Source organism: Cetorhinus maximus, chromosome 2 (genome assembly GCF_964194155.1).
Source record: "Cetorhinus maximus chromosome 2, sCetMax3.hap1.1, whole genome shotgun sequence".
NCBI classification, from domain to species: Eukaryota; Metazoa; Chordata; class Chondrichthyes; order Lamniformes; family Cetorhinidae; genus Cetorhinus; species Cetorhinus maximus.
Genome location: NC_135880.1, coordinates 147616373 through 147642911, shown reverse-complemented (window position 1 = coordinate 147642911; position 26539 = coordinate 147616373). Strand labels below are relative to the sequence as shown.

At 45.9% G+C, this 26539-nt stretch overlaps 1 protein-coding gene across 2 annotated transcripts in view; it reads right to left on the bottom strand.

The window, feature by feature from the left end:
• The window catches only part of LOC144698676 (trans-2,3-enoyl-CoA reductase-like), a 205644-nt gene that overhangs the window by 126997 nt on the left and 52108 nt on the right, over positions 1-26539 (bottom strand). For both annotated transcript variants that reach the window (XM_078570507.1, XM_078570508.1), the window contains exon 3: positions 13830-13874. In XM_078570507.1, the coding sequence (XP_078426633.1) occupies positions 13830-13874 (45 nt within the window). The remainder of the gene's footprint in view (positions 1-13829; positions 13875-26539) is intronic.

The window sequence follows — 26539 nt, the reverse complement described above, 5'->3', positions numbered from 1 at the left end:
CACAACGATTCAACTCTTTGAACTCTAACTTCCTTGTCACAAATTTCACAAGTCTGCCTAGATATTCTTTCATGTTTTGCATCACTACATACTTCTGAAAGGATACTTTGGATGTTCTATAATCTGGGCATGCACCTTTACTACCCAATGTCCAATTAACAGATAGCATAACTTGGAGATCTGAATAATAAGCCCCTTGAGTGTACCAAATACTGCAGCTTCATGGCTGCTTCCACTAGCATTCTTATATGTTTTTGGAAGGCAGACTGAAAAACAATCTAAGGAGATAAAGAGTGAACTAATATATGAGTTTATTTTACATGAAATATATGAAAAAACTGAATACAGATTCCCAGTTAGTTACATAGGGCTGAATTTTCCCCCTGGGAACAGGCATTGGGACAGTTTTTGACTCCCAAACCCAGCTCTGTTGGAAAACTGATTAAAGTCAAGATTTCCACATACGTGAGCCCTGAATTAACATGGAGACAGGTTCCTGTCCAATCAAGTGTGGTAGGCGGATCTCAAAGCTGCTACTGGGGTCTAACACATAAGTCCCACTACAGCCTTCGCCTCTTTTCTATTTTTTGAACCTTCTCATAAAGTCTCCACTGCCTGTTTACCTCTAAATATATCCTCTCTTGTCATTTGACTAATGTCATCCTCAATCGGGAAGGATAGTCCTACACCTGTATCATGTTCCTTCTCCTTCCTGTAGTCTTTATAACCTGGTATGTTTAGCTCCAATTCATTACCATAATGGTGACCATGCCATACCCTCTGGCCGGAATTTTGTGGCCCCTCCTGCCGGTGGGATCTTCTGGTCCTGCTGAAGTCAATGGGCGTTTGAATGATTAGCCACATTCGCCACGGGGGAACCCACTGCTGCAGGGCCAGAAAATTCCTATAAATTGAATTTGCGCCTGCAACTCATTCACTTTGTTCCTATTCTCTGGGTGTTTGTATAAGGAACACTTCTGTGGGCCATACTCCCTAACCAGTCTTCTGCTGCCAAGATTTTTCTCACACTTTTCTTATTTCTTTCTCCTGATTTAATTACTTCACATCTTTTAGTTTTCCCTTTATCTGTCATGCTTAAAGCAACATTTCCAGCTCTATGCTCTGTTCAGACCCTTTCATTTTAGAATTATTATTTGTACCACCTTTTGTACCTCATAAAATGCCATCATAAAAGTAACTGGGACCAAGAAGGTCAAAATAATTGTCTACTAAGTTCAAAAAGTTGTCAATCAAGCACATTTTTAAATAAATCTCACAAAATGTTGAATTGGTTTGATTTCTCCCTTGGATATTAGGCACAAGCAAATTGACTACAGTTTGCAGCGTTGAAGCAAATTAAGCTGGAACTGATTTTCTGCAACTGTAACTAGTTTTTAACACTTTATATACCAAGGCAGAATGAAAGAAGCACTGCCATGCTACATCTTAAATGCTTCACTTTTGTTACACTGATACCAACCCTACATCTATCCTGTTCTTCAGGAAGTATGAACATAAAGAATATTTTGTAAAGTCAGCATATGTCAATACTTTTTCATGAGCTTTGTTGGAAGACATTTGCAGCCAATGCAATAAAAAGCAAGAAAATAGCAACATATATTTGATAGAAAAGATGCATTGATTTTCAAGATATGTTTTCATTGACAATGTGGATAGACATCTTCATGCTAACATCAAATGGAAGAATCTATTTATTTGAAGGGCTTATTATATTTGTTTTCATGCAGGTAGTTTTTCAACTAGACCACTTTTGAGTTTAAGTTTAACAAACTGCTACAGATATGGGATTTGCCTTAAATATTCCCTTGGGTTTAACAGCTCCGATCACACCAAGTGATCATTTAAGTGGCCTGGTTTAGGAATGAATCTCTACTGGTCAATATCTAATTATAAAATAGCATGTCTTGGTTTATAACGATAGGGCCTTGTGATCTGATCTTATCATATACTTCTGCAAACTTTTAGCAGGCTGCATGGAAATATTTTAGAGATGAAGCCAGATGCAAATCATCTTGCTGTTCTATGTTACAGCCAGCAAGTGAAAATACTATTAAAGTTCACTTACTTCACAGTTCAATAATTCGTCATCCTTCACAAATAAAAAAAGAAAAACCTTAAAAACTAGTCCTGGGTTACTGTACTGATTAACACTTGCTTTGAATTATGCCAGCGTATGCTTAACCAACTTTAGTCTTACAATAAGATTCTTAACTTTTTTTTAATGGCATCCCCTTAACAGACCATCCTGCCCTCCTCCTATCTGTGTTTGTTTGAGTTTTATTCTCCTTGCATTAACAGGGAGGGATGTGTGCCTTGTGAATTCTCTCCCAATCAGAAGTCAGGCGAGAGTCAATTAAACCCTCCATTTCTCCTTTGCGAATGGATTCTTACCAGGCTACCCTGGCAGCTAATCCCCCCTGAGCTCAATGAACAGAATCATGTCAATGATATTAGGTGTAGACACTTGCTGGCTAGCTCTGATATGAGATTAAAATATCTCTTTTGTCCCTATTGGCAAATCTAGCTTGACTTCACAAGTCTTCTTCAGCATCAAATGTCAGCTGGATTCTAACCCTTTGTGGACTCACTTGAATTTAAATGCAAACACTTCAGTGCAACCCATTCCCAAATCCTTTACATAGAAAAGTGACCAAAAAATTATAACCCAAAAGGAACATACACCATTTTATATTTTCAACAGGGACATAAAGGCTCAACAACACAGTTATAAATGTCTTGCTCCAAAGTCTTTCTTCTTTCATTCCTGTTATATTGGCCTTTGTTAGCCTACTGTTCTTTCCTCCAATGTCTTTTTTTTCCCCAACCCAGCTGATCAGGAACTTTGCTGCACCTTGTGTCTATTGAAGGTAAACAGAACTATTCGCCATTCTTATAGCACCCAAAGATTAGTAAGCATCAGAAGAAAAGGAAGATTTAAGCTTACACCTTTCCTTTCCCCAAATATTTTCAGGATCCCAGTTTTGTTATGCTCCCAGGTGTGGAGGAATGAGCTGGCTCCGCTTCTTTATTCAACCCCCTCAGTTGGTCTTAACAAGGTTAATTTAAAAGGGATCAATCACTTCGCCCATGGATACCTTTTCCCAGTCCAAATGTATTTATTTTTCAGAAGGAGCCAATTTAACTAGGCTTTCTTGAGTCAAAGAAAGAGTAGGTTTGTTAGTTACTGAGCTGCATTTTCTGGTCGGGGAGCGCAGGCGGGGCCCGTTCGCCGACACGTAAAATGATGCGGGGTGACGTCAGGTGGAGCTCCCGACGTCACCCCACATCATTTCCTTTTGCAGGTTGGCTGGCACGCAGCCGAGTCAAATGCGCGCCCGCTGACCTGTCAACAACGTATTAAGGAGCTATTAATTTAATAAGTAATTGAAGTAATTGGGCAGAATTTTCTGCCTGTTGGGCGGGCGGGCCCGACCAAATCTCCGGCGGGCGGGGAGCCGATCCCTGCTGGAGAAGCGGGCCTCGCCGCTATTTTACGTGGGAGGGCCAATTAAAGCCCGCCCAGCATGACGTCTGGCGGGAAGCACTATGTGCTTCCTGTGCGGGCTTGGGGGGTGCGGGGGGGGTTCCCCAAAAGTGAGTGTGCGCTCTTTCGCGCATGCGCATGAAAGAACATACATCTCCCTGAGGCTAAGTGCAGCCTCAGGGAGATTGCTTACACTTATAAAAAGATTAAAAATAGAAAAAAAAATAGAAAAGTGATCAAAAAATTAAAACCCAAGAGCAACGTACACCATTTTATATTTTCAACAGGAACATAAAGGCTCAATAACACAGTTATAAATGTTGTGCTCTAATATCTTTCTTCTTTCATTCCTGTCGGGAGGTGTTGTTTCCCGAGGATGGAAGGAGGAGGGCCCTCCATGTTACCAAGCAGGCATGGCAGGAGGTGACGGAGGTAGTGCGCTCTCAAAATTACAGTAAAACTTTATTAAACTTTTTAGAACCTTGCATGAAACCTCATCCCGCCGGTGGATGAGGTTTCATGTTTTCTCTATTTGCCGCCGGGGCTCCTGGCCTGCCCACCAACCTTAAGGTTGGACCGGCAGGTCCTTTAATTGTTTTAATGATCCTGTCAATGGCCTCAATTGGCCATTGACAGGTCGGCGGGCGCACAGCTGATTTTGCTGTCCACCCGCCTTCCTGAAAAGTTAAATGGGGCGGGGTGACGTTGGAGGTTCCGCCCGATGTCATCCCGCGTCATTTTACGCATCGGCGAGCGGGCCCCACCCCCTGCTCGCCGATGGCAAAATTCTGCCCATTAATGCACCTGCCCATCGAACATTAAGGTTGACAGGCAGGCCGGGAGCCCTGCGCCGGGCTTCTGAAAAAACATGAAACCTCATCCATGGGCAGGATGAGGTTTCATGAGGGATTTTAAAATTTGTTAAAATAAAAGTTATGGACATGTCCCCGCTCATGTGATAGTGTCACATGAGGGGACATGGCAGCAAAATTTTTTCCTCATCTTTATTTAAAGTTTCAAGTCTGAGCCGATTCCCCTGAGGCAGCACCTTGCCTCAGGGAGATCTGTGCGCACTTTCGCACGCATGCGTGAAAGAGCGCACTCCTGGCTCAGGGAATCCCCACCCGCCTGCACAGGGAACGCATACCGCTTCCTGGTGTACGTCATGCTGGGCGGGCCTTAATTGGCCTGCCCACGTAAAATGGCGGCGCGCCCCCAACTGGGGGTGCTGATCGGGAACTCGCCCGCCCATGCCCACTCACGCACATCCCCCCCGACGGGGGGATAATGTTGCCCACTAAAACCCAAGAAAAGAATCATAAAAATTCAACACACATACACACAGTTCAGAAATCTTTCGCAGTTGGTTTGAAGATACTTGGATCTGTCGGGTGGCTGAAAAGCTGTCCTATTTCCTTTAGATTGTGGCTCCTGCTGAGCTTTGCCTCCAGCAACAGAGATAGAGAGAGAGAGAGAGTGACTTCACCTGCAATTGCAGGGGTGACTAATTGGCCTTTTTGTGCTGTCATTCTCACATTGCACCAGAACATACCACACTGCTCTCCAGCTATCTTTTAACCCATTTTTCCTGTATATTTCAGGAAGGGAAATAGCTATCTTGCACCCATCTCAGAACTATTTACACATTCTGAGATATAAGTCAACAATAGATGGATTTTTGAGTGACTGCTGAGAAGTGCAAATCAGTCTTTTGTCTCTGTTGCCACAGGAGATTAAAGATTAAAGTTGTCTTTTGAATCTTCCCTATCTCCCTTTCAAGTGCCTCTGCTTGAAGATGGTCATATCACCTTTTCAGGTGTGGCATTTCATTTTCTCTCAGTACAGATCTGTCATTATAATCCACATAGGAATTTTCCACAAAGTGGTCACTTTACCTTATCAGCCACCTTTTGCTCAGTGTCTTTGCTTGTATTTCTTTAAAAACACACAGCTCTTCCTTAAAAAGTTCAATATGCCCCTATGTAATTTATGGATGTAATTTGATTTCCATGACAGTGGAAAGTGGTATTAGGCTGGATAATAATCTTATGACTGTTGCTGCTTTCTGGCTCAGTAGGTAGTGTCCTTGCATCTGAGCCTAAAACACTAAGTTCAAATCCCACTCCAGGACTTGTTGGCAGGAGCATTTGTAATGCTGTTCAACACATTGATAATCAGTTTGCTAATTCTTCCAACGTTTCCCCACCATTCCCCAGGGGGGACAAAATTTGTATGAAGATATGAAATGATCTTGTTCAAATGGCACAGACAGGATGGCCTAAATGGTCTCATTCTGTGATGTAAATTTTCTATGGGCAGAATTTTCTGTTTGTCGGGCAGGCGGGCCCAACGCAACTGGCGGTGGGTGCGTAGCTGATCTACACCGGAGAAACAGGCCGCATCGCCATTTTGTGCGGGCTGGCCAATTAAGACCCGCCCAGCGCATTGCAGACTCCCGTGTACAGCAGGAATTTCAAGTGTGTGGCGGGCGTTTACAGACTGCCAGTTCCAATGGGGAACCAGCAGTCTGTATAAAGAAAGGCCCGGCAGCCTCCTTTAGGCTGTTCACCTTGGCCAGCGACCAGTCTGCACAGCGGGCTCTAGAGGTGGGCAGGGCAGAGGAGGAGGGGGGCAGGCTGCAGGGTAGGCCAGCGGGGGGCCAATGTGACCCTCGGTTCTCTGTTGCCTGCCTTGCTGCCCTCCTCGAAGAGGCATCACATCGTCGGGAGGTGGGCCCCCCACGTGACCAGGCAGGTGTGGCAGGAGATGACAGAGGCTGTAAGTTCTTAAGATGCTGTGCAGCGCACAGGGACCCAGTGCCACAAGCACTTCAATGATTTGTTGCGCACTGGAAGGGTGAGTACCATGTCGGCCTTGGCCATTTAACCCAGCAGGTAGCCTTAGCCTTTGATGCTTCTCCCTCCCCCACCTCTTAGTGTCGTTACTGCATTGGGTATTTGGCGCACGCTGGGTGGGCAAACAGATAGTGACCATGCTTACATCAGCCTTAGTGGTTGAGGAGAAGATGGGCTCTCCCCGCAGCATATGTTGGTGTTTGTCGCATTTGAGTAGTCTGGGGGTAACCTGCAGGGGAGGCAGCTAGACACATACTCAGAAATCCAACACATGTCTATTGATGGTGATGAGATGTTGGAAGGGGAGCCTCAAGGTGTTGTGGCCAAGAGCCATCTGCTGGCCTCGGCGCCGCACTTAGTTGCGCCTCCTTGCCATGGGCGCTAAGATCCGTGTATTATTCAAAGTGATGGACGCCGAATGTGTCCAATGTGGCCATTGGGCGAGGGGGTTGGGAGCAGCCGTACTATCTTCTGGGGACTGATCACCAGTAGTGTGGACAGGAGCCGCTGGAGGCCTCAGATGGGCCACTGTGGTTGGGGTGCAGCATGCGCGTGCAGAGTACATGAGCGATCAGCCCCAATAAATCCTCTTCTCTGTTCTGCAGGCAAAAACTGAGAGCAATATCCGGGAGCGTCAGCAGACTGGTGGTGCACCTCACCACATTCGAGGAGCAGGCCTTGGAGTTGGGGAGGAGGCAGGCGGCAAGGGCGGCAGATGTCACGAGGCTGGGGTGCAGCGGCCAGGTATTTGAGGCCCACAGTCCCATCCATTCTGTCTCCCCACCATCCAAAGCACTAATGATTGCTGCAATCGTTAATGCAGCAACACTGCTCATTCACAGACTGATACACTCTGACGTGTGGGTCATACACAAAGGTCCCTCAGCCTCTTGAGGATGCGCATCTCTAGCACCTTCCAAAGTCGCCTTATCCCATTTGGGACCACTATCCCCATGGCCTAACATGCCATGGCATCGCTGCTGCACATCCAAATACGTATTGCATCTTAGGAGAGTTGGTACCTCCACCACCCTTTCAGCTACTGCGTCCCACACTACTCTGTCCAAAAGGTCCTCAGCACCTCACCTGTCAACCTCATGGAACTCAACTTAAATAAATGCCACCACGTTAGTCATCCCTGCACCAAGGGGAAATGTTGCCTTCTGTCCACCCGTTCTATGCCCCTCATAATGGTATGAAAGTCAGTAATGTGACCTGTCAATCTCCTGTGCTCCACAGCAAGTGTATGCAATGTTTCCTCATAACTCCAACTCTCCAGGCCAGCATGCATCCAGGTCAAGAACCTCTGCACTCTCCCCACTCCAATGCCATCCCTCCCATGAAGCGTAGGTCACAACCGGATGCAGAAGTGTAGCTGTGGCCTCGACAGTGTTTTCTGCACTTGCAACATGACCTCCCTTTTCCTACATTCTATTCCTCAGCTAATAAAGGCAAGTCTGGCTTTGGCCTTGTTAAACGCCTTATATTCCTGTTCTGCTACCTTAACGGGTCTGCCCAGCAAGGTCCCTGTAATCATCGTGACTTCCCACGGTCCTACCATTACTCATGTATTCCCTTACGTTGCTTGTCTTGCCCAAGTGCTTAACCGGCCACTTATCCACATAACATTCCATGTGGTATTCATTAGGCCATCTGACCAGCCTGTCTGTATGTGTGTCTAATGTTTGGGCCTCCACTTGACTATTTTCCACCCCACCAATGTTCGTCTCCTTAGGTTCTTGAAGGTTGAGCGCATTATGAGGCTGGTGTGGAAAGGGATGAGTGGTGCTACTGACTGAACGCCAACTGATGCACTGTCCTTGTTGTTAATTTCAGCATCATCACCGCATGGCTGCCAGCACGAAGTCCAGAGTCGCCCCTCCACACCTGAGGGCCAACACTTGCAACTTGCGTCACATCATGTCAGTGAGCCAGGCACCAGGGCAGCGACTACCGCATCGGTGGGGATTATAATGTCGGTTAGTGTCCCGGGGCACAGTGGAGAGGGCACTTCACAATCATTGGAGGAGATGGCAGGGACAGAGAGTACCGATGGCGCCAGCAGCCGGAGGACTGCAGGGGACCAGGCACATGCTGAGTCGGGCAGTGATGATGTGCCATGACATCTGGAGATGTCAGCCATGCAGCAGCTGCAGGACGAGCGGCAGAGTGCGCAGGAGCATCTGGCAGGGTTGCATGAGGGTGTGCTTCACTTGGTCTCTGTGGTGGAGGAGTCCAGGCAGAGTGTCAGTGATGGGATGAACCTCAGGACAGAGCTTCAGGCTTCCTCCATTGAGAGATTGGCGACTCTCATGGAGAGGGGCTTCCAACAGATTGAGAATCATCTGATGGGGTTACGCTCTGACCTGCAAACCCTCACAGCGCTAATGGCCACAGGTGGTCATTGGCAATGTGGGAGATGTTCTGGGCACCAAGTGTTGCCGCTCAGTGCTCATCCATCTGCGGTGAGCAGAGAGGTCCAATGTGACCTCACGTCGGCGCAGCAGCTGCCTGTCATCGCTGCGAGCTCCTCTCAGGGCGCTCCAGATGAGGGCAGCAGCTCCTCCGCCCCTCTGCCAGTGACCGTTGCATCCGTTGAGGCTGCGACAACTGGGGAGGTGCCAGTTCTGGAACTGGCCACTCCCTCCCAGGCAGAGCCATCACAGGCTCCATAGGCCAGAGGACCCGCCAAGGTCATCGAGGCCAACAGGACAGCAGAGTCAGCAGGCTGTCTCACAAGCCACTCTGAGCGATGGGGTGGCACCCACAAATGTAAGCACAAGACACGTTAGGCACTCCACGGGTTTGTCACTGGTGATTTTGTGTTGGCCCTAGATTAGGGAATGTTTCATTATCTGTGTCAGAGCGACGTTTGTTGTTTATTTTGGTGGCAATAAAGCCCACATTTCTGACCATGGCTGAGGGTGTTTTCTTTGTGCTGCATTTGTCTGTTTCACAGACATATCATGAGTGTGAGTGGACATTGATGTTTCTGTACTAAGCCCTTAGTTGCAGCTGATGAGGTGGAAGATGCAGCACCTAAGTGCCACGTGTGGAAGTGCCAGGCAAGGCTGGTCCTGCAGATCCATGTGTGTGGAGCTAGCTGAAGATTCACTGGATTAAATTGTTCCGGGTGTCCCTGCCTCCTTGGTGTAGTAGCAGGTCAGCGTGCTGCCCCTCATCATTGCCCTGTGCTTCCTCATCCTCTGAGCCACTGCTGGATTCATCATGTGCAGCCTCATCCACTGCGTCAAGGTCTTCATCGTCAACTGCATCCCCCCTTTCCAGCGCAAGATTGTGCAGAGCGCAGCGTGCTACCACTATCAGAGAGAGGCGATCTGGGGTGTAATGGAATGCGCCCCCTGAGCGGTCCAGGCATCAGAAGCATATCTTGAGGAGACCGATGGCTCTCTCCACCACAGCCCTTGTGGTGCCCTGGCTCCTACTGTACCGCTGCTCAGCTTCTGTTCTTGGATGGCGGAGAGGTGTCATGAGCCACCTTATGAGGGCATGGCCCTTGTCACCCAGCAGCCACCCATCCAGCCGAGCTGGAGCACTGAAGAGCCCCGGCACCTGGGTGTGTCTGAGGATGTAGGCATCATGGGAGCTGCCCGGGTACCCTGCTCAGACTTGCAGAATCAGCATCCTGTGATCACACACTATCTGCACGTTCATGGAGTGGAAGCCCTTCCTGTTGATGAAGGCACCGGGCTCACCTGCTGGTGCCTTGATGGCCAAATGTGTACAGTCTATTGCACCCTGGACACGGGGGAAGCCAGCAATGGCCGCGAAGTCTCTGGCTCGCTGTGCCTGACTTGCCTGGTCGCATCAGATGTGGATGAAGGTCAATGCCCATCTGAACAGTGTCTGTAACCTGCTTGATACAAGTGTGGACAGTTGATTGGGAGACACCTCAAAGATCACCCACCGACCCCTGGAAGGAGCCAGATGTATAGAAGTGGAGGACAACTGTGAGCTTCAGAGCTGCTGGCATGGGGTGTCCACCCACACAGTTAGGGGAGATCTCAGGGCCAATCATCTGACAGATATAGTTCACTGTCCCCCTTGACAGTCTGAGCCTCCTTCGGCACTGCACCTCAGACATATTGAGGTAGCTGCTTCGCCGCCTGTATACCCTGGCAGCAGGATACAGGTGTCTTCTGTGGCCCCTTCCACCTTGGATTACCACTTGGCCCTGTGCCCCTTGTGCCTGCGCCTGACCTCCCAAAGGTGGCTCCCCTGGAGGCTGATTGTGCACTCCTGGCCTCCTCCTTATTCTAGCCCTCCCTTCCTCCTCAGAGGAGCTGCCTCCAGTGGAAATGTCAGAAGCCATACCCAGGCTAAATGGAGGCCTCTGGAAAGCTGCAGGCCCAATAAAGATTCTTGACTGCAGACTGGTGAGCTGAAGCTTCACAGTACAGAGAAAGCTGTTGAAAATCGATCTGAACTGGTAACAATCACACAGGCAAGTTTAAAACACTTTCTGCAATAAATAGTTCAGATAAAACATTAACAACCTCTCTGAGCCCACATGTCCCGCCCGTGGATGAGGTTTGTTAAAATTCACTTACCCGCCTGCCCGTTGCGCCCGTGCGCCGAGCCGAAGATCGCACGGGCACCTCAAAATCAGTGTCAATTGCTGAGTTAAGGGCCTTAACAAGGCCTTTAATTAATGGTGGGCGCCCGTCATGCTTCATCGCACGCCCGCCCACCTAAATATCGCAATGGTGCGCGGTGAAATCGGCACGCTCGCCCGACGTCAGCACGCGACATTTTAAGCGCTGACGTGCGGGGTCCGCCACTCGCACGTCATACATTAAATTGTGCCCTATGTTCCTATGTAACATAGGCCAGAATATAACACTCGTCGGGCGGGCGCGCACCCGCCCCGACTGAGTGTAAAATGATGCCCAATGATGTTGGGCGAGCTTCCCGATGTCATCAAGGACTCGCGTGATATTGCGGTTGGTGGGGGCACGCGGAACCTGGCAGTGTGCCCACTGACAATTAAAAGGCCTACTAAGGCCATTAAAGATTTAATCAAATGTTATTTTTCGCTACCCATCCAACATTACGGTTGTCAGGCAGGCAGAAAGGTCAAGCGGCCTTTGCACTTGTTAGGAAAACTCATCCACGGGCGGGTTGAGGTTTCCAACAGCAATTAAACATGAAATAAAAATTTTAACATTTCATTAAGAACATGTCCCTGCTCATGTGACAGATTCACATGAGGGGGACATGTTTTTTAACACCTCAAAATTCTTAATTTTTTATTTTCAAAACTGTTCATATCCCTGTGGCAGCTCTGTACCTCAGGGAGCTTTTCCAGCATGCATCTGCTCACATGTGCAAAGTTTGTGCTCACCCTCCTCCCCCACCCCTCCCCCGCCACCACACAGGCAGCGCCGCTGTGCATGTTTCACGCTGGGCGGACCTTAATTGGCCCATCAACGTGGAACCGTGGTCCGGTCCCGATCGCGGGCAATGGTTGTCTTCCTTACTGCACCTGCCCGCCACCTCCAAGCCCGCCCAGGGAGGGAAAAACTCTGGTCATAATTTTTCACAGCACTAATTTCTAAAAACATATTTACTGTATGATATTTTTCCAGATGGTGCAATCTGATTTATATTTATAAATTACAGAACTGACTACACATTTCCATGTGCCAGTGCAGCAGGATTAGCTGTTCTTCTTTTATAGATCGAGAGGCATGAGAATGTCTTCTATTCCAGGCACAAAAAAGTTGTGTAGATGGAAGCAGGAAGTTACAAAGGAACTTAAATAAACCATGTGAGTTGAGTAAAATTATGGCCAATAAAATCTAGGGCGGAGTCATCCCAGATTTGCAATAAGTGCGGTAGCAGGCAGGTTTTACCAGCCAGCCGTGGTGGCGGTGTTTCATGCCATATTGTCCCAAACCCACCGTATTATTTATACATTCCTAGGAAACACGCTGTTTCCGTGGTGGGAGAGCTCTTATCCACCTGTCATGTCATCACCTCGCCATTTCATCACTCCAGCCGCGCTCATTGCTTCCAGCCCAGGACTGCAGCAAAGAAGACATGGACCGGAAAGGCTAGAAGACTGCAGCCTTTGAGCACCTTTTGGATGCCGTGGAGGCTCGCTGTAATGTCCTCTACCCCTGTTCTGGCCGCAGGAGGGGCAGAAGGGGCTTGGTAGGCAGTGGCAGCAATGGTCAGTGCCAATGCTGCACAGAAGAGACTGGCCATCCAATGCAGATAGAGGATGAATGATCTCATCCGTGCAGCCAGGGTATGGCAACCATCTCATCACTCTAAATTCATGCACTCATACCCATCACACATTCACTGGCATCTCACTCACTGCCAGCTCAAGGGACATCACCACCCATCCTCACACACATACTCTCACATGTCCATGTGGCCTCACCTCCTCTGGAGACTGCCTCCTCAGCCCTCACCATTTTGAGATCACTTGCACAGATCAACATGTGCCCCACCACACACCCTGGGATGCCCTCCTTCCCCGGCACAGCTCTCGTCCTGCAGCCTCTTCCCTTGCCTGAGGCCACTTCTCCCCCTTCCCCAAGCAAGACCTTGCCCTGCAGCCATTGAAAAGTCACCCACAGTGCCAGTGTGATTTTGGTGCCCATGTACACAATTCACCACAATACAGTGCACAGGTAGAAAAAGTAATGAAAAAGGCTAATGGAATTTCAGCTGTGATGCTAAATATATTGAAATACAAAATAAAGAATCGAGGCTCCAGCTGGTGAACATGCATTCAGTTTTGGACCTCAAGAGCCTTGCAGAGATACAGGCAGATTCACCAGAAATATATAAAGGCATGAAGGGTTCAATTTTAAGGGCAATTTGCATAAACCTGATTTGTATTTCCTTGAGGTAACAACATTGAGGGGTGATCTAATTGAGGTATTTAAAATGTTGAAGGGATTTGACAGGGTAGATGCAAAGAAATTAAATATTTTGGTGGGCATAATCTCAAAACTAAAATTAAAGCTAGGGCATTTAGGAATGAAGTTAGGAAGTACATTTTGACACAAAGGGTAGGGAAAATCAATAAATCTGCCCACCCCTCACCTCCTCCAAATTGTGGATGCTGGATCAATTGAAATTTTCAAGACTGAGATCAATGGACTCATGTTAGGTAAGGATATCAAGGGGTATAGATTAAATGTGGATAAATGGAGTTAAAATGCAGAACAGCCATGGTCTAATTGAATGGGAGAAAAGGCTCGCGGCGATGACTGGCCAACTCTTGTTTCTACATCTAGATTCCAACATGGGCCATTCAAAAGCAAGGGCTAATATCTGCCAATCACACCAGCTGTTCAAACTTAAATAGCTGTTCAAGTAATTTAGTATCAAGTTGCCATTAATTTTATGACATAAGTGTCTGTCATCACATTTCCATGTTAAATTGTAATGAAGCAATTTCTATAACAAGCTGTTATAGTAAAACTTACTGCATTCCAGGTGAAGGCCAACACGTGAAGGATACCACTGGGGACCTATAAGAAACACAAGGGTGGCAAAAACAACAATTAATATTTCTTAATGTTAATTAAATCATTTGACTGATTTCAGTGTCACAGCATTCATAATTAGGAGTATTCAGTCTATTCCTGCTTAAAAAAAACCAAAACACAATGTCCCCAAGAAAATATTAAACACATTTTAATGTAGTTTTAAAGCCCCTGATCAGAAAAATCTGAACTGTTTTTTCTCATCTGGAATGTTTATTTATAACTAAATATCCGACGGTGACAAATAATGGCATAAAACATAACTAGTAATGGACTGGGCATTTTTCCTTCCATTTGCACCCTTTCTCTTCTGAAGATAGTGGGCAGGATTTTACGTCCTGCGGGCAGGCGCTTACCCGACCCGATCGAGCGTAAAATAGCGCGCGATGATGTCAGGCGAATGTCCCAAGGTCATTGCACACTCACGCGATATTTCAGTCAGCGGGCACGCACGAGAGTCGGCAGCATGCCCACCGACAATTAAGAGGTCTATTAAGGCCCTTAATTAATTAATTAAAATCAAATTTTCGTGGCCCGCCCAACCATACAGTTGGTGGGTGGGCGAATCAGCCAGGTGGCCTTTGGATTTTTTATGAAGCCTCATCCATAGGCGGGATGAGGTTACCAACAGTAAATAAAAAATAAAAATTTTTAGAAATCATTTTTTTATGTCCCATTTCATTTGACTGAGTCATGAATGGGGACATGTTTTGCTCCTTTTTAAGATCTTTATTTCTGTTTCTACAAATCTTCAGCTCCCTGAGGCAGCTCCCTGCCTTGAGCTTCTCAGCGTGCCTTTCATGTTGGCTGGCCGTTAATTGGCCAGTCAGTGTGAAATCACGCTTGGGGACTGAACGTGGGCAACGGGCCATTTCACAGCCGCTCCCAGGCCCACCCGCCGCACCCACCCAACAACCAGAAAATCCTGCCCAGTGACTACAGATCCATGCATGTACACAGCATCCTGCAGCTTACTCAAATGACCATTCTTTATGTGTTATCAATGACAGTGAGTGATAGCAGTTCATTGTTCCATAAGGGAAAAGGGAAAGACATCTCCAAACTGAGCCTGATGTTGATCTCATCTGTTACTGAAATATTCTCACTTTCTGATGAGGATCATTTAGTGCGGATGTCTGTCATTTTTTTCTCCACCAGGTCTGGGGCTACTGAAGTCAATTGGAAAAATCTTCCCATGCCACTCTAGTGGGGTACCACAAGGATCAGTGATTGGGCCCCAGCTATTCACAATATATATCAATGATTTGGATGAGGGAACCCAATGTAACATTTCCACGTTTGCTGATGACACAAAACTAGTTGGGAATGTGAGTGGTGAAGAGGATGTTAAGAACCTTCATGGCGACATAGACAAGTTGAGTGAGTGGGCAATGTTAGAAATAGTTTTAAGTAAGTTATATGTGTATTTTGGTGTGTTAGGAATAAGGTGTATCTTTAATGTTTAAGTTTAAATTGTATTTCTGTATTTGTGGGTTGAAAGGATGAAACCCAAGTTTTAGTTTCACTGTAAAGGATGCCTGCATTTTAATTAGATTTGACGACTCTTGAAAGGAAAGTAAAACAAACAAGGCTAGATAAAAAACTATGTTGCTGCCTAGCAACAGGAGGCCCCACAGAGACAGAAAAGTAGTTTGAGTTCAGTTGATGCCAGGATTCCAGAGAGCCTGGACAGTAGAGTGACAGATTGCAAGTCCCAAATTAAAGTTGAAGCCAGGATTCCAGAGAGTCTGGACAGGAGAGGAAACTGCAGGAGCAGGTTCCAGAAACTAAAGAAGAAAGTCCCAAAAACCAGGGACTGGGACAGGAAAAGTCAAGGACAGTTACCTCAAAGTGCAAGGACAGAAACGTGGAAAAGGTCCTGTTAAGTGAAGTTAAGAGTGAGGAGCAGAGAAAAGCTTCAAGCTTAAAGAGAAAAAAGCTGCAGGATGCAGATTTAAAGCAATACAGGCACGGGACAAGCCGGAAGATCCAAGAGGACAGCTGACAACCTGTATCTCATTACCATGGACATGTGAAGCAGTGGTATTCTGTTGGCATGGCTGAGCATTTGAGAGTGCATGGAAAGAAGTTTGAATGCATGTTGTGGTTCAGGGGAGAGGAACATCGGAAGGAGAGTTCAGGAACCTGGAGATGGATCCTTGTGGAAGCCATCTGAGAGAAAGCATTGTTTGGTTTGGGAGAAAATTCCAGAGCGAGTTCTTCGAAAGTGGAGATTGGAAGTCCTCGTGTGAAAGACTGAGTTCAGTGAGACTTGCTGTGTGGCAATTGTCTGGGGGGATTTGACGAGAGACTCATAGCAAAAAAAAAAATACCTGTAAAAACTCAGCAGGTCTGACAGCATCTGCGGAGAGGAACACAGTTAACGTTTCAAGTCCGTATGATTCTTTAACAGTTCTGTTGAAGAGTCATACGGACTCGAAACGTTAACTGTGTTCCTCTCCGCAGATGCTGTCAGACCTGCTGAGTTTTTACAGGTATTTTTTTTTTGTTTTGGATTTCCAGCATCCACAGTTTTTTGCTTTTATCTTAGAGATTCATAGCTGTTGAGGTGACATCTGTCACTTGGTTTCAGAGTGTGGCGTGTCTGACCACAGATCACATGTTGGTTTACATGGGACTGTGTACTCGCTGGGAACCCTTACAGTATAAGATAGTTTTTGTAACTTGTGTTATCCTTACAAATCTGTCCGTATCTGTAAAGATATAGTTGAGGGTGAAGGAGTATTGTAATTTGGTTCATATTTTCTTGTTTAATAAATGTTTTATTCTTTTGTTAAAAGTTTATCAGTTGACTCCTGTAGCCACTTTCCATGTATCTAAACAAAAATTAAACGTTTAGACCTATCGAACCGGGTTCCACCCTTGGATCAGACTTATCCACTGGTAACATCAGCTGGGATCATAACAGCAAATACACGGCAGATGTAATATAATGTGGATAAGTGTGAATTTATCCGCTTTGGTAGGGAAAACAGAATGACAGAGTATTATTTAAATGGTGATAGACTGGGAAATGTTGATGTACAAAGGGACCTGGGTGTCCTTGTACACCAATCACTGAAAGCAAGCATGCAGGTGCAGCAAGCAGTTAGGAAGGCAAATGGTATGTTAGCCTTCATTGCAAGAGGACTTGAGTGCAAGAATAAGGATGTCTTACTGCAGCTGTACAGGGTCTTGCTGAGACCACATCTGGGTATTGTGTGCGGTTTTGGTCTCCTTACCTAAGAAAGCATGTTCTTGCCATAGGGGGAGTGCAGCGAAGGTTCACTAGGCTGATTCCTGGGATGGCAGGATTGTCATACGAGGAGAGATTGGGTCGACTAGGTTTGTATTCACTGGAGTTTATAAGAATGAGAGGTGATTTCATTGAAACGTATAAAATACTGACAGGGCAGTTCAGGCTGGAAGTAGTGATAATGTTTCCTCTGGCTGGGGGCATATAGAACAAGGGCTCACTGTCTCAGGATATGGGGTAGGCTATTTGGGACTGAGATGAGGAGAAATTTCTTCACTCAGAGGGTGGTGAACCTGTGGAATTCTCTATCACAGAAGGCTGTGGAGGCCAAGTCACTGAATGTATTTAAGAGGGAAATAGACAGACTTCTAATCTCTAAATATGTCAAGGAGTATGGGGAGCGGGCAGGAATATGGCGTTGAGATAGAGGATCAGTCATGATCATATTGGGCAGGATTTTACATCCTGCAGACGGGCGTGCACCTGACCCAGTCAGGCGTAAGATAGCGCGCAACAACGTTGGGCGAGCCAGCCAGTGTGAAATCGCAGCCGGGGGCCGATCATGGGCAGCAGACCATTTCCTGGCTGCTCCCGGCCCACCCATCCACGCCTATCTGACAACCGGAAAACTCTGCCTATTGAATGGCGGAGCAGACTCAAAGGGCCAATGACCTACTCCCGCTCCTATTTGCTATGTTTCAATGGGCAGGATTTTTCACTGAGCGGGCGGACGCGTGCCCAATCTGCTCAAGTGTAAAATGACGTGCAATGACATAGGGGAGTGTCCCAACATCATCGCGCACTCGCACAGGCGGGCGCGTATGGAAATTGGCAGCGCACCCGCCGACAATTAACAGGCCATTAACGTCACAATTGAATGCAATTTTTCACTGCCCGTCCAACCTTACAGTTGGCGGGCAGGCGAATCATAACAACATAAGAAAGAGGAGCAGGAGTAGGCCATTCGGCCCCTTAAGCCTGCCCCACCATTCAATAAGATCATGGCTAATCTGCCCCAGGCCTCAGGTCCTCTTTGTGCCAGCCCCTCATAGCCCTTAACTCCCCGATATTTCAAAAATCTATCTACCTCCTTTTTAAATACTTGCAGTGATCGAGCCTCCACAACTCTCTGGGGTAGAGAATTCCAAACATTTGCTACCCTCTGAGAAAAGAAATTCCTTCGCATCTCAGTTTTAAATGAGTGTTCCCTTATTCTGTAACTATGGGAAGAATTTTCGGGTCGGTGAGCGGGGTGGGGCCCACTCACCAACATGTAAAGTGACACGCGGTGATGTCGGACGTGCGTCCCGATGTCACCTTACGTCATTTAGATAGTCAGTTCAGCGGGCGCGCAGCCGAGTCGGCTGCATGCCCGCTGAACTGTCAAAGGCTTATTAAGGCCATTAAGAAAGTAATTAAAGCTGTTAAGAAGGCTGCCCATCCAACCTTAAGGTTGGCGGGCAGGTGAACAGCCCAGGCGGCCTTCACATTTTTCATGAAACCTCATCCACGGGCATGATGAGGTTTCATGAAGGGCTTATTAATTAAATTAAAAATTTTGAAAAATTTAATGTGACAGTTTCACATGAAGGGACATGTCCTTAATTTTTTTTAACCTTTCTTCAATGTTACATAACTTAAACTAATCTTCCTGAGGCACAGAGCGCAGGCCCCAACTCAGGGAATCCCCCCCCCAACTGCCCGTACAGGGAGCACTCAACGCTTCCGGGCGCGTGTCATGCTGGACGGGGCTTAATTGGCCCGCCCACGTAAAATGGTGGCCTGGCCCCGATTGGGGGCACCGATTGGGTTCATGCCCGCTCCTGCCCGCCCATGCACAACCCCCCCAACGGGAGGAAGTTTCTGCCCTATGTCCCCTGGTTCACGATTCCCCACTAGTGGAAATTTCTTCTCAACATCTACCCTGTCAAGCCCCCTCAGAATCTTAGACGTTTCAATAAAATCACCCCTCATTCTTCTAAAGTCTAATGAATAAAGACCTAGCCTGTTTTGCTGTTCTTGATAAGTCAACCCCTTCATCCCAGGAATCAGTCTAGTGAATCTCTTTTGAACTGCCTCCAATGCCAGTATATCCTTTCTTAAATTCACAGTGCTTCAGGCGCAGCCTCACCAACACCCTGAGAAGTTGTAACAAGGCTTCCTTATTTTTAAACTCCAACCCCCTAGCAATACAGGCCAAAATTCCATTTGCCTTCTTAATTACTTGCTGCACCTGCAGGCTAACTTTTTGTGTTTTATGCACAAAAACACCCAGATCCCTCTGTGCTGCACTTTTTTAGAGTCTCTCTCCATTTAAATAATAGTCTGCCTTTTGATTCTTCCTACAAAAGTGCATGAACTCACACTTTCCTACATTAAACACCATCTGCCAAGTTTTTTGCCCACTCACTCAACTGGTCTATATCCCCTTTCATATTCCTTATGTCCCGGGTAGGTTCTGCAATGTGTTACTCAAAGAAACAATCCCTGATACACTCTACAAATTCATCTTCTATTTCACCCCTGGAAATCTGATTTGTCCAGTCAATGTGAAGATTAAAATCACCCATGACAATTGTAGCACCCTTCTTACACGCCTCCATTATTTCCTGATTTTTACTTTGTCCTTTGAGGGCCTATAGATGACTCTCTCACATGACTTCTTCCCCCTGCTATTCCTTATTTCCACCCAAACTGATTCCACATCACGATCTATTGCACCAATATCACTACTGACCACCGCACTGATACCTTCCTTCATTAACAAAGCTAGCCCACCTCTTTTTCCTCATTGCCTATTGTTCCAGTACGTCGAACGCCCTTGAATATTGAGTTCTCTGTCTTGGTCACCCTGCAACCATGTCTCTGTAATAGCCATCAAGTCATATCCATTTTTTTTCATTTGTGCCATCAACTCATCTATCTTGTTGCAAATGCTGTGTGCATTCAGGTAAAGAGCCTTAAACTTTAACTTTTTACTATTTTTGCTCATTCTGGTTCTGATTTCTGCTGCACTCTTCTACTTATATTTTTTGCCCCTTCCTAGGGGCCTGGCGGCCTTTGGATTTTTTATGAAACCTCATCCACGGGCGGGATGATGACAGAGTCACATGAGGGGACGTGTTTTTAACATTTGTAAAATCTTTATTTGCATTTTAAAAAATCTTCAGCTCCCTGAGACAGCTCTGTGCCTCAGGGAGCTTTCAGTGCGCACACCCACACGCATGCGCAAACATCTGCGATCGCCCTCCTCTCGCTCTCACCCCAGCAGCGCTCAGCATTGCAGCACGCCTTTCACTCTGGCTGGCCGTTAATTGGCCAGCCAGCATGAAATCGATGTCGGGGCCCAATCGCAAGCGGCGCATGGCTTCGCAACCGCTCCCAGACCCGCCAGCCGCGCCTGCCTGACGAGGTAAAAATCGTGCCCAATGTTTCTGGCAGGCCTTATGAAATTCACGACGCATTGATTTAGACCATTTACCCATTACCTTTTTTCACAGAGCTAACCATTAATATTGTGGGATAAGAAAAATATTCTACTTAGCAAGTAATCGTGGCTGTGTGATACCAGCATCTGAATGTTAATTCATTCCCCCAAAATTTTCCACTGCTGTTTTAGCAGACATGCTGACCTAGTTATTCTATTTGTTTATTCCATTGTTAATGTAATCGAAAAGGAATTTCGAATCAAGACTGGGTTAATGTCCTCCAGAGCAATTTCAAGGCCAATGTCTTCCAGTGCAAGAACCATTTATTCCACAATCTTCTTTCTTTGTCATTAATCAATACATTTTTTCCAAAGTAATGCCTGAGTGCTGTAAAGGTACTTTATTTGTATTTTTTCTACTTTTATATTGAGGTTCAACATGAAAGAAAATAACAAATGTAGAAAGAATGACTTGCTTTTATAAAGCAATTTTACAACCAATAGAGTACTTTTGAAGTTTAGTCACTGTTGTAATGTAAAAAACATGGTTGTCAACTTGTGCACAGCAAAGTCCTATAAACAACAAAGAGATAAAGACCAGGTAATCTGCTTTAGTGAGTTTGGTTGAATGATAAGTATCAGTTAGGACAGCAGGAAGAACTCCCCTGCTCTGTTTTATTTACAATAGTGTCATAGGATATTTTACATGCACCTGAGAGGGAAGATATCATTTAACATCTTACTGAAAAGATGACAGCTAAAGTAACAGCCTAGATTACATACGCAAGTCTCTGAAGTCAAACATGAACTCATAACTTTCTGACTCAGCAGCGAGAGCACTCCCACTAAACCAGAGCTATCCTCCTCTTGCCTGAGAGCAGTATTCGGCCAGTCAATATGTGTATAACTTAAATAAAAACTGATAATTCTGGAAATACTCAGCAGGTTACAGCAGCATCTGTGGAGAGAAACAGAGTTAACATTCCAGGTCTGTGACCTTTCATCAGAACTGAGAAAAGTTAGATTTGTAACCTGCTTTGAGCAAGGGGTGAGGTCAAAAGGAAGGTCTGTGATAGAGTGGAAGACAGAGAGATTGACTGACAGAAGAGTTAAATCTTCCAGGGCCCAAGGGAATGATGATGGGGCAAGAAAAGAAACAAAGAAACAAAAGGTGTGCCTAGGGCAGGTGTGCTGCTGACCGAAAGAAAAGAAATAAAACAACCAAAAAAAGGAAACAAAATGGAGCATAAATTATAGCCTGAAATTGTTGAACTCAATGTTGAGTCCACAATGCTGTAAAGTGCTTAATCAAAAGATGAGGTGCTGTTCCTGAAGCTTATGTTGAGCTTCATTGGAACAGTGCAGCAGGCCAAGGACAGCAATGTCAGTGTGAGAGTGTTTGAATCATACATCTCAAGACTGAAGTTTTTTTTCACAAAATGGAAGGATTTAGCATGATTTGGACATGTGGATGCTAACCTGGGACTTCTTTTAAAAGAAGGTCATAAGTTCACCTTGGAAGTATAAACAAACAGGCCTCTTCCAAAAATTCACCTGAACTATATGGTACTTGAGAAGGAGTTGTTTGTTTGTGTTGAACTGCAAAGCACTTTAATTAATGAAAAGCTGGGAGACAAGACAATCACATGGGAGAGAGGAAAAAAAATCTTAAGTTGTGAACCTGCTTGTTTTGAAGGGAGTCTTGTTGGAGAACAGGCTGAGAAAGAAGGCTACCTTGACTGGCCCCCTCTCTCTACCTTGCCTAATATTATGTGTGGCTATCAACCTATAGCCAGAGAACCCTCATCTGAGTGTAAATAGTCTGTATTTGGACCTGCAAAGCTGAGACCAGTAGTGAGAACTTCCAGGCATCCACTGGGACCAGTAGCTTGTCTGCACACAAGAGAACTCCAAGTCGACAGCATCAAGATCCTGCGGACTTTACCCTTTATTTTATAACACCTAACCTCTAAAGCCCATCTCTGGAGAAAGACTCTATCTGTTTGTCTGTGTGTTTGTCTGTGTGTGTGCTGGGGGAAAGTCTTTAGGAAGAGATAAATAGTTATACTTCCCAATTACAACTGTGTTAATGAGTACTTGCAACATTTTAAAAGAAGCCTTGTTTAAAAAATCAATAAATCACTCTGAGTTTTTGAAAGAAGCCTGGTCAGAGTCTCTTTCCTTATGGGCACTAAAGGTATAGGTACACAATTGGCCATTCTGGTGAGAAAATTAAACATGTAAATTAATGGTACAGCCTGTGGAGTAGTGGGGCTCGATAATTCACACACTCCTCCCATCCCGGTAGTAACAACAGCAAGGTAGAGAATTAAAATTACTGGCCCCTTGAAGCTCAGGGTCATGCTTGTGGGCAGAACCGAGGTGTTTCACAAAGCATTCACCCAATAACTTCCATAAATTAATTTGTCAACACTTTCAACCAGCAAATGAAGGAAGATCTTCATTTAAGATTAGATCAAGACTTTATTACTTGTTCAAACAGTCATTTACAATGTACAACGGGTAGAATTTCACCCTTGTCGGGTGGGCTCAGCGGGGGTGGGCAGGGGTGGTTGGCTTCCTGACCGCTGCCTGCGATTGAGGCCGCAAGGCGATTTCACGCTGGCGGGCCAATTAAGGCTCACCCAGCGTGAAACATGAGCAACAGCACTCAGGGCTGCCTGTGTGGGTTGGTGGTGGGGTAGGGAGTGCGAGCGGGGCGAGCGTGAACTTCACACATGGGTGCGAGTGCACGCTTCAGAATCTCCCTGAGGCACAGAGCTGCCTCAGGGAGATGAAGAGTTAAAAAAAAAGGATGGAAGATCCCCTTAGTGATAGTGCTCTTTAGTAATGATGGTTGAATATAATTCAGTGCATTTACTATGACATGTAAAGTGCAGAGACAGTGAGATGAGACGATCATGCTGCTTCATGCTCAACAAACCAGTGAGTGCCTCTACCAAATTACATTGCTGAGCATTACACTGTTTTAATAAAGCACCATAAAAGACGTAAACCAACTGGTTCAGAGCCACAGCCCACTGGTTCCGTTCTTTAAATAGCACATAGAATAAAAGTGAAAAAAAATCAAAAATTCCAAGAGGGAATTTGAACAGGCCCATTATTATTTTGTGGATTAAATAAACCACCTCACGATTAAGAGGTATTAATAATTTATGAAACAGACAAACAACACAGCTGCAGAGCATTTTCAATTACATTCCATGATCAGGTACAAGAAATAATCAAAAAAGCTGATGCAATGTTGGCCTTTATATCAAGAGGAATAGAATACTAGGGGTTAGAAGTTATGCTTCACCAAACAAAGTCCTGATTAGATCACATGTGAAGAACTGTGAGTAGTTCTGGGCACCACACCTTAGGAAGGGCATATTGGCCTTAGGGAGTGCAGTGTATGTTTACCAGAATGCTACCAGGCCTTCAGGGGTTAAATTACAAGGAAAGATTACACAAACCAAGGTTGCAATCCCTGGAATTTAGAAGGGTAAAGGATAATTAAATTGAAGTTTTCAGTGTAATTAGGGAACAGATAAGGCAAATAGAGAAAAACTGGGGGAATTTTACCAGGCCCTTGAAAATCAGGGAAAAATGTGTCATGCCAGGTCCCCAACATATTCCTGCCTCCTCCTCCTTTTCCCAGAGGCAGATTTTGTGCAGTGATGGCAACCCACTTGACAGTGGCAGTGAGCGAATTAAATTTGTTAAATGGCAATTATCAGCAATTTTCCAAGAGCAATACAATTTTGCAGTGTTGTCAGAACCTCTGCTATTCAGAGGAGATGGCTGTGCAATGGAGGTCAAAGTGGCATGAAAATATGATGAAATCTGATCATTTAATGAAGCAAACGGCAAGCCCGAGGGCAACCACAGGCAGAGGACTGACATTGCGGTGATGTAGCGGTAATGTCACTGGGCTAGTGATCCAGAGGTCCAGGTTAATGCCCTGGAGGTTGTCATGAAATCCATTGATCTGGAAATTGTAACATTCAAAGGTACAGGATGTTCCAATTCTGGTTACGTTGGTTCCTGCCCAGTAACAAGAGTGGGGCTCTCTGGGAGTATTTTGATAGGTTCCCCAGAGCAGTTCAAGGGTCAGTGAACAACCCTTCTCAGGGAGTCAGTTTGAGGCAGTCTGCTAGCCAAGAAGTGTCACAGACACAGGGGCAGGGTTGGGCCCTGTTAAGTAAAGTAAAAGAAGGGAGCAAAGAAATTGACTCTGAATTAAAGAAAGAGCTGCAATTAGCAGACTGACTCCATACAGTGGGTTGTTGGGGCAAAGGCACCCCTTTGGAGCATGGCCATAGGTCTGAAAGTGTGCTTGTGAACCAGTGTTGAGTCATTTGGGAATCCAGGGTGAGTCTCAGAAGGTGAGCTTGAAACCCTGTGAGGTGGGCCATTGTTAAAGCCTTCTGAGTGGGAGAGATGTTTGGAGAGAATTCCAAGGAAGGATCTTCAAAGGTGGAGATTGAAAATCCTCATGCAGAAGACAAAATTTCTTTGAGATTGGTTGTCTCACAGCGGGACTAATGTCTGGGTGATTTCTCAAGAAATTCACTGAACCTCTCTTTTGTTGCATCTGTAGTGTGGTGTGTTCAACCACAGTTTGACTATTAATTCACATGTACCTCATGCTTGCTCTGAATGTTAGGTATTATAAACTGTTTTATCTTTTTAAGCTCGTTTAATAAATTGTGCTTTTGTTTGCTCAAAACCCACGAAATCGTGTGGCTTTATTCCAAAAGCAGGTATCTTAAATCTCAACCATTTACTACTTGAAACAAAATGTTATTGGTCTATAACTAGACCTCCCTCCCACATCCCGGGGTCTGGCCAAGGACTGTAACAGTGTTCAAATCCCACCACAGCAGCTGGTAGAATTTAAAATCAATTAATAGATCTGGAATTAAAAGCTAGTCTAATGGTGACCATGGAACCATTGTCAATTGTCGTAAAAACCCATCTGATTCACTAATGTCCTTTAGGGAAGGAAATCCACTGTTCTTACCTGGCCCGACCTACATGTGGCTCCAGACCCACAGCCATGTTGTTGACTCTTAAATGCCCCCTGAAATGGCCTAGCAAGCCACTCAACCCAGTACAAAGGCTAAAAAAAGGAATGAAGCTAGACAGAACACTCTGCATTGGTCTAGGCAAACCTGGCCCAGTTGGCCTTGCAAAGTCCTCCTGACTAACATCTTGGGGCTTTGTACTAAAATTGGGAGAGCTGCCCCACAGGCTGGTCATGCACCAGCCTGACATAGTCATACTCACCAAATCATACCTTACATGTCCTAATCACTACCAACACCATGTCCTGTCCCACGATAGATCCAGCAGAGGTGGTGGCACAGTGGTATACCATCGGGAGAGAGTTGGTCTGGGAGTCCTGAATATTGACTCTGGACCCCATGAAGTTTCATGGCATCAAATCAAGCATGGGCAAGAAAATCTGCTGACTACCACCTACTGCCCTGCTCCTCAGCTCATGAATCAGTACTCCTCCATGTTGAATACCAATTGGAAGAAGCTCTGAGGGTGACAAGGGCACAGAATGTACTCTGGGTGGGGGGCTTCAATGTCCACCAACAAGAGTGGCTTGGTAGCACCACCAACGACCGAGCTGCCAGAGTCCTGAAGGACATAGTTGCTAGATTGGGTCTAAGACAGGTGATGAGGGAACCAACAAGAGGGAAAAAAACTACTTGACCTCATCCTCACCAATCTACCTGTCAAAGATGCACCTGTCATTGGCAGTTTTGGTAAGAGTGCCTACTGCACAGTTCTTGTGGAGACAAAATCCTGTCTTCACAATGAGGATACCCTCCAATGTGTTGTGTGCACTACCACTGTGCTAAATGGGATAGCTTTTGAATAGATGTAGCAAATGAAAACTGAGTTGGGCATCCATAAGGCACTGTGGGTCATCATCAGCAGCAGAATTGTATT